General features: G+C 32.8%; 1 protein-coding gene across 1 annotated transcript; it reads right to left on the bottom strand.

Moving 5' to 3' along the window:
* Positions 1-133: 133 nt before the first annotated feature.
* LOC132191984 (cationic peroxidase 1-like) lies at positions 134-1,732 on the bottom strand. Its single transcript, XM_059607153.1, has 4 exons — positions 1,458-1,732; positions 1,007-1,189; positions 742-907; positions 134-648 (listed from the first exon to the last, which is right to left on the bottom strand). Exons 1-4 carry the CDS (start codon positions 1,689-1,691, stop codon positions 260-262), a joined length of 972 nt encoding a protein of 323 aa, XP_059463136.1. The 5' UTR covers positions 1,692-1,732; the 3' UTR covers positions 134-259.
* Between the last annotated feature and the right edge of the window lie 5,391 nt (positions 1,733-7,123).

The following is a 7,123-nucleotide window of genomic DNA, read 5'->3' as shown; positions in this document are numbered from 1 at the left end:
TAATACGCATTGACTACGTACGTTTTAACATTGCAATTTCTTCAAATTACACGTTTCACACACTTGGCAAGATTTGAATCTAATATGTATAATTCATCGATCATTCCGGCCACTTGAACGAACGATGCCAGGATATATAATATAAGATCCGTGACCTTCATTATTTTTTGTTTTTTTCCTCTAAGCAATCTGCGTCTTTCATACAATAACGAACGCCGTTATTCTTTAACACGCAGACTAAGATCCTAAGTACATTGACTTAGTTGATTGTCCGGCAGTTTTTTCTGATCTGGCCGCTGGTGCCGGTGAGTGGGCTAAGGTTCCCCATCTTTATCATGGCGTTGGCGAAATCTGTTCGGAAAGTTGCCGAGTTGGCGCTGTAAGTATTGACTTGAGCATTTGTGGAACCTCCAGTCGTAAAAAGCTGTTGATCCGAGTGCAACAAACCCTTATTACTTTTCAAGTTGGTAAAGTAAGCATTGTCAAAGGTATTCGGAGTTGTGACGTCAAGAGGGGAAAGATTGTCGTCTCCTCCGGTGCTTGGACATTGCGATTGTAGTGATGTTTTGTACGTGGCGTCTATGTTGGTTTCGTTGTATGCTCTGGTCCGGAAGGCTATGCACCTGGCTTGCCCTATTGAGTGAGATCCTAAACAAATTTAACACGAAAGCAATGGGTTAAGATCTTTTTATATTAGATAAAGTTTTTGGGTAAAATTCGGATTTTGGTGATTTAACACACCTGAGAGAGCCACCATTTCTTTGGTAGTGAAACCCTTGTTTGAGAAGGCAGTGATAAGGCCAGCAAGATCCAGTGTTGGAGCAGGGAGGTCGGTATTAGCAGCACTTTGACTTGAGGTGGTGGAGTCTCTTCTGCCCAGTGGAACTACCCAGCTCGGTCCACCCAGCTGAATTAATCAATTCAATATTAATTATGAGGAAAATTACACCAAAATAATATGATTTATATAACGTAGAAAGTAATTGGAAGTTTTCTTTTTTCTTACAGCCACAACAGAGTCCCTGGCGGCTACGGTTAAGATGTCAGCACAAGACACAATACCAGCACATGCGCTCTCCACTTGAGTTTTGATGGTATCAATTACATCGAATCCCCTTAGTGAATTAGCATTGGGCCCTGCTGATTTCTCTCCACTGCTACCATCCAATAGTACAGATGCGTCACATCCCTGTTCCAAAATTGTAATTCAAAATTGTTAACAAAAATGTAAAAATATTACATATTCAACTTCTTTTTTATTTTTGTAAGAATATAGTATTCAACTTTATTCCACGTCAGAACGTACGTTTGTTTTTTTTTTTTTTTTGGGTAAACAATCGCTACATGTACTCACACAGACACAACTCAACGCATGCAGACATTTGTAGATAAGATATTGATTAGGAAGGAAGAAAAAAAAAAAAGGAGGAATAAGTGAGAGAGATAAGATGACTTGCTTGAACGAAGCAGTCATGAAAATGAAGACGGAGCAACGATGCGCCCATGCGTGCCTCTTTGCCCACAGCAGCGACAACAGCTGATTTAATGGTGGAAAGGGCTTTAGGGCAGGATGTGTCGTAAAAAGTAGAGGATAACTGGGCAGAGGCCATTCCCACAACAAGTGAGAATAAAAGGAAGACTAATTTTATGGTTGTGGGAATGGAAGGGGTGGAACTATGGGAATTAGCCATGACTAATGATTTCCTAAGAAGAAGAAGAAGAAGAAGAAGGTTTTGGCTTTGCTGCGTGGTTTAGGCAGAAGGATTATGGTGTATTTATATACGTGCTCTACCATTGACTTTTATGCAATTTTCTCATGCATTCTCTGAGTCAACGTTGTGAGCTAAAAGAATACAAAATACAATAAAAATGTGTATAATACATACATCAAGGATTCAAGGAAGACGGTGGTGAGTGGTGAGGCGGTGTCTTCTTGTGTAATTTGTTTAAGTTAGTGGGTCGATAGAAGGGTGGGTTCATAGGTGGATCTACTTGATCCAGTGGGTTGGCTGGCATTTGCTACAAATTTGACTGGTCGTCACCCCTTTCATCATTTCCCGGAAGATACTTCCACTTCTGACACTTTGTAAAGAATATGCCCATTTTGGATATTTTCTTCCAAGAAAGAAAACAGAGATTCAATTCAATGATTGGTTTAGAGAACATAGTTTAAGTAGAAAATCGAGTATTGACTTGTAATATATATCTTAAAACAAAACCAACAAAAAAAAAAATGCAAAATGATTATATTGATTTGTAATTAATTAGTTTTTTATGGTATGTAAAAATAATAAACAAGTATCGACTTTCATCCAACTCCATTCGTTTTTTTAAAAAATTTACTAATTCAATGGTACGTGAATTTTAAAAAAGAGCAAAAGTTGAAGAAACAGCATGCCTCCATAACGGAATGTGTCACTCGTAATAAAAAATACATAACTATATAAAAATTAAAATTAAAATAAAATAAAAAAGCTGAGAGAGTGAGAGGTGGGTGGAGAAAAAGTTCTTGCAAATAATGTACATGTCTATTCTATTACAATAAAGAGATATATATATTAGTCAATATAACTTTGGTGGTAGTCATTTTCGTGGCGTGATCTGCTCTACGAATTCTATAATATTGTTTCCAATGATTCAATTAAAGTATGAAAAGTATCACCGAAGAAAGTGGATCTCTATGCTTTAGGCAAAAACGTGTCGGCGCCAAAAAGACAATTAAGTTGATGAATTCAGGCACCACTGGGCACTGGGGCTGGCCAATGGCCCACTGCATTATTTTATAATTTTCTATATTAATTGGTCTTCGTTTTATAACGGAAAGAAAAGGATAGCAAAGGTTTCAACTGCTTAAAAGTAAAATACTTCCCTTCTAAGCCACCCTTATACCAAATCGACGAATTCCGAAGGTTTTGTCAAAAGAATGTGAGTATTTTCGTGCCATTTAAAGATTTTAAATAATGTAGCATAATTTATACCATTAAATATAATAACATAAATTTTTAATTATGAAATGACTAGAAACAGTCTTCATTAGACTTATGCCTGCCGGCCGTTTTAGGGACAAAATGGATTTTAATTATGAACGGATATATATATATATATCCTGCATAATAAATGCACTTACACATTATAAATGAAATTTTTAGGTTAAATTATTAACATAATCTCAACTCTTTTTTCTTCTCAATATTTGTAATTTTAAGTTTAATTTAGTAGAATAGAAAAAAAATCACAAACCTAAACTAGCCATATATCAATTAGATTAACTTGAACAATTTCAGACTTTGGCTGAATTTTCTATATATATATATATATATATATATATATATATATAAATGATTGAGTTTAATAAAGAAGAAATTGGAAACAATGACTTCTGGTACGTAGCTAGCTTTGATCTGATTCGAGTGGGGTATATGTACGTGGAAATTGGGTGATCACTATTAATCTGATTCAGATGATCAAAAGTAGATTCAACGAATATTGAAAATGAAATGAAAAGGACCCCGAACTTATCTACAATACATTGTTTGTAATATCTTTCTAGTTTTGTTAGCTGTTTTGGAACTACTGTTTAATGGGTCAATCGCTTATTAATTTCAGTGTGTTCGTGTCGATGGTCAATTAAGTTGATTTGGATAATTAAACACACAATATAATAAATGTAATAAAAAAATATTTTTTTAGGATAAATTTCACTTAATTCTCTTAAATTTTCATCTCTTTTATAATTATCCCCTAAAATTTAAAAACTTTCAATTTAACATATCAAATACTTGCTTTAGCATTTCTTTGTAAAGTGTACGTTTATAATGTTTTCTTAATGAAAGTTACTCATTGATTATAAAAAATAAAAAAAATAAAAACACTTAAAAAAGTTTACAATATCACGACACTCATTAGAGTTTGAGGTTAAATTAGTGGACAAAGAGGTCAAATGATTTTTATACCTCTGTAACATTTATTAAAGTACAAAATTACCTTAATTATGTAATTTTTTTTTTTTAAAAAAAAATATATATATATATATGGGTGTTTTGAACAATGTCAAGCAGGTGCGGACCCAAGGTTGTCCCCCAAAAAATTTTAAAAATTGTCTTAAGGTATGCATATTTATAAATTTGCCCTCCCTCAAAATTATACTTTTGTCCCCGCAATATATATAAACTTTAAATACCCCCATTTATATAGTTTCCCTACATATTCAAAGGTACATTTTTCTTGGACCCAATAAATCATATTAGTTTATGTTGCTAGTTGTCTATACTATTCTATGTTTGTAATGTCATAATATTAAATTTAAGACTTTTATGCTTTCATTTTATATAAACACACACATAGAGATTATATGTATCGATGTGCTTTTGTATTTATTTAAGTATGTCTTCCTAATGTATAAAAAATAAAAAATTTCATTCCCCCATTTCATAAATCTTAGTTCCACCCCTGTTTTCAAGGTTTCCGTTAGGATTATATTTAATAGAGAATCATAACGGAGTGGTAACATTGCAAACTTTTTTAAAATTAGATACACTAAATTGACAATTTCTAAATATTAATTAAGTAGGTGATTACAAAAACAATAAAAATTCAGAAGGTTAAATATTGAAGTTTTCCCTATTTTTTAATAATCTACAATCTCTTATGGTTAATTTTACTCTCTTTTTTTTAAGAGACTTGGTCGAGAAGTAACTAGCATTCATATTAGTCCGCTGTCATATATTTGGACTTTAATTTGCATCGTAAAGTTAATCATTTAAATTAATATTTTAATATTTTTATTTCTGTTTAAATTCAATCTTATCTTTAACAAGTAAAGCCTAATACGTAATATATTTATTTAATACTTTGCTAGGGTATTATTCGTGTTTCATGAGGAGAATTTCCGCGGGCACCAGCTGTGAGTAGCTAAAGTAGTAGTAATTGTTTGCTGGCATGCTTTAAACATTTGATTAGCATGACAGAAGGGCTCGTCTTTTAGGGTTGATTTAATTATTTATGTTTGCATTTGTCAATCAAGGTGGTTATTATGTGATAATTGTGTTACCTGCGGGGACAACATATAATTGGAGAAGTGTGAGACACGTTGAACTAAAAAGCAGAAAATGCCAATAATTGAAATGTCACACGCCGAATATGATTAATCAAATTCATGGGCCGAAAATATAGACCAGAGGCGGCAGACAAAGTGCTGGAGATCGAGTAAGAATATTGCATGCATGCACTCCAAGTCACAACATGCATATATCCATCGACGAAAGTTTGTAATTTTTTTAAGGGTGATAAATAGTATTCGACGGTTGAATTAGGGTTTCACTTATATGATTTAGGATTTAAGGTACATTAAAACTTACAGAATACCTCCTAGCTAGCTTGAGCTTAATAAATGATATCTCTTTCTCTCCCTCTCTTTATTACCTTTGGGATCCCGAGAACGGATGTTCTCTTATATTTCAAGATACATAAATTAAGAGGCGTGTTACACAACTATTTTTTAATTATTTTACAATAATCTTTTTTTACAAATTTAATAAGTCAATCATTAGATTTATAAACTCATGTGGTTTTTACATAAATTCAATGGTGGATTCATCCGTTCAGTATATGGAGATGGTTAATTAAGAAAATATATTTTATTATTTCTCCATAAATCAATAAGTACAAACTTAAGTCATCACACCTTTTTTCAAAAAAAAAAAAAAAAAATTTGAAGGGACAATACACTAAAATCATCGTCTTCGTTTCTAATTTTTTCCAATAAGCTTCCCCGTCTTTGAGTTTTTTCAATCAAATTCTTTTGTCAGATTTTTTTGTTTATTAAATCATGTGAAAAATCAATAATGTTTTCTAAACATCAAAAAATTAAAATTAGAAACTAAATATATAATAAAAAAGTGATGGGGTTAAAATGGTAGTCGAATCACTCCAATTGCTCTTCCTCACGTTTAAAGGATAGTCTACCACCTTTTCATTCACTTTTGAAGCTGGCTGGACGGCGACCTTCTCACCGGCAATAAATTAGTTAAACCATGATAAAGAGGTTTTCGGATTGAGATAGTTAGATCATTATCTTACTAGCATTTTTGGATAGACTGATTTTCCTTTCATGCTGAAGAATAATTGACAATCTATCTCTTCACTAAAATTTCGAAGATGGTCGGACCACCACTTCACTGTCCACAACAAAATGAAACCCTTATGAACGACATTTAAGAAGTGGGGTTCACTATCTTTTGGAAAACACCCATTGAAGCTTGACCTTAGCACACCACCACCACCATCACATCCTCTAGAATTTTCAAGATAGCTCTCTCACTATCACCACTCATTTTTCTTTTGAAGATTTCAACCATTTTCTATGCTTCCAAATTCAATAATTCCGTGTATATGCTTCCAAATTCATTGGTTCCAAAAAGGTTAAATCGTGAGAAAGCATAATGTAATTTGGAGTACAAATTTGGAGCTGTACATAGGTTCATCAGTATGTCCCCTAAAAACCAAATCATCTGCTATTACTCTTCAACGAAAGGCCAGCCAGGAATGGACGAGAAATTATATTTAAAAACCCAGAATATATTGCCTTTGGGATTGTCGGTTGGCTGCCTTTCTTCAAATCAACATATCAGCCAAATAATAAACATATAGGAAATGGACTTATCACTAATTTGTTCTTGAATTTGACAGGGTTAATTTGGTGACAAAGATGATTCCAAAAGCTTGTGAATGTGTAAATATATATACTTGTTTAACTCCTAATGATTACATTAAGAGAAGTATTGAAAGAGAGAAGTATTGATAGCAACTTTATCGGGGAAATAAATCACTTGACCCCACTCAAACACCTCACTACTTGGAATATAATCGTATAAGCTCACTTGAACCTCCCACCACCATGCCAAATAACTGCACTGTTGATTAATTAGACAACTTCAGCCTGTTACGTGACAAGCATTTTGAGACTATATTCAATAGCTTATCACATTAAAAGGTGACTCTCTTTAAAAAAAAAAAAAAAAATTAAATTTTTTTAAAAATTCAGGCTTGGATACTCTCTCTCTCTAAACCTTTGTATTCAATTATTTTGTCAAAATAATATACTTAATCTCCCGAAAATGGATAA

Source organism: Corylus avellana, chromosome ca9 (genome assembly GCF_901000735.1).
Source record: "Corylus avellana chromosome ca9, CavTom2PMs-1.0".
In the NCBI taxonomy this organism is placed as follows: domain Eukaryota; kingdom Viridiplantae; phylum Streptophyta; class Magnoliopsida; order Fagales; family Betulaceae; genus Corylus; species Corylus avellana.
The sequence above is the reverse complement of the archived record's forward strand: the minus strand, read 5'-3'. Positions and strand labels throughout refer to the sequence as shown.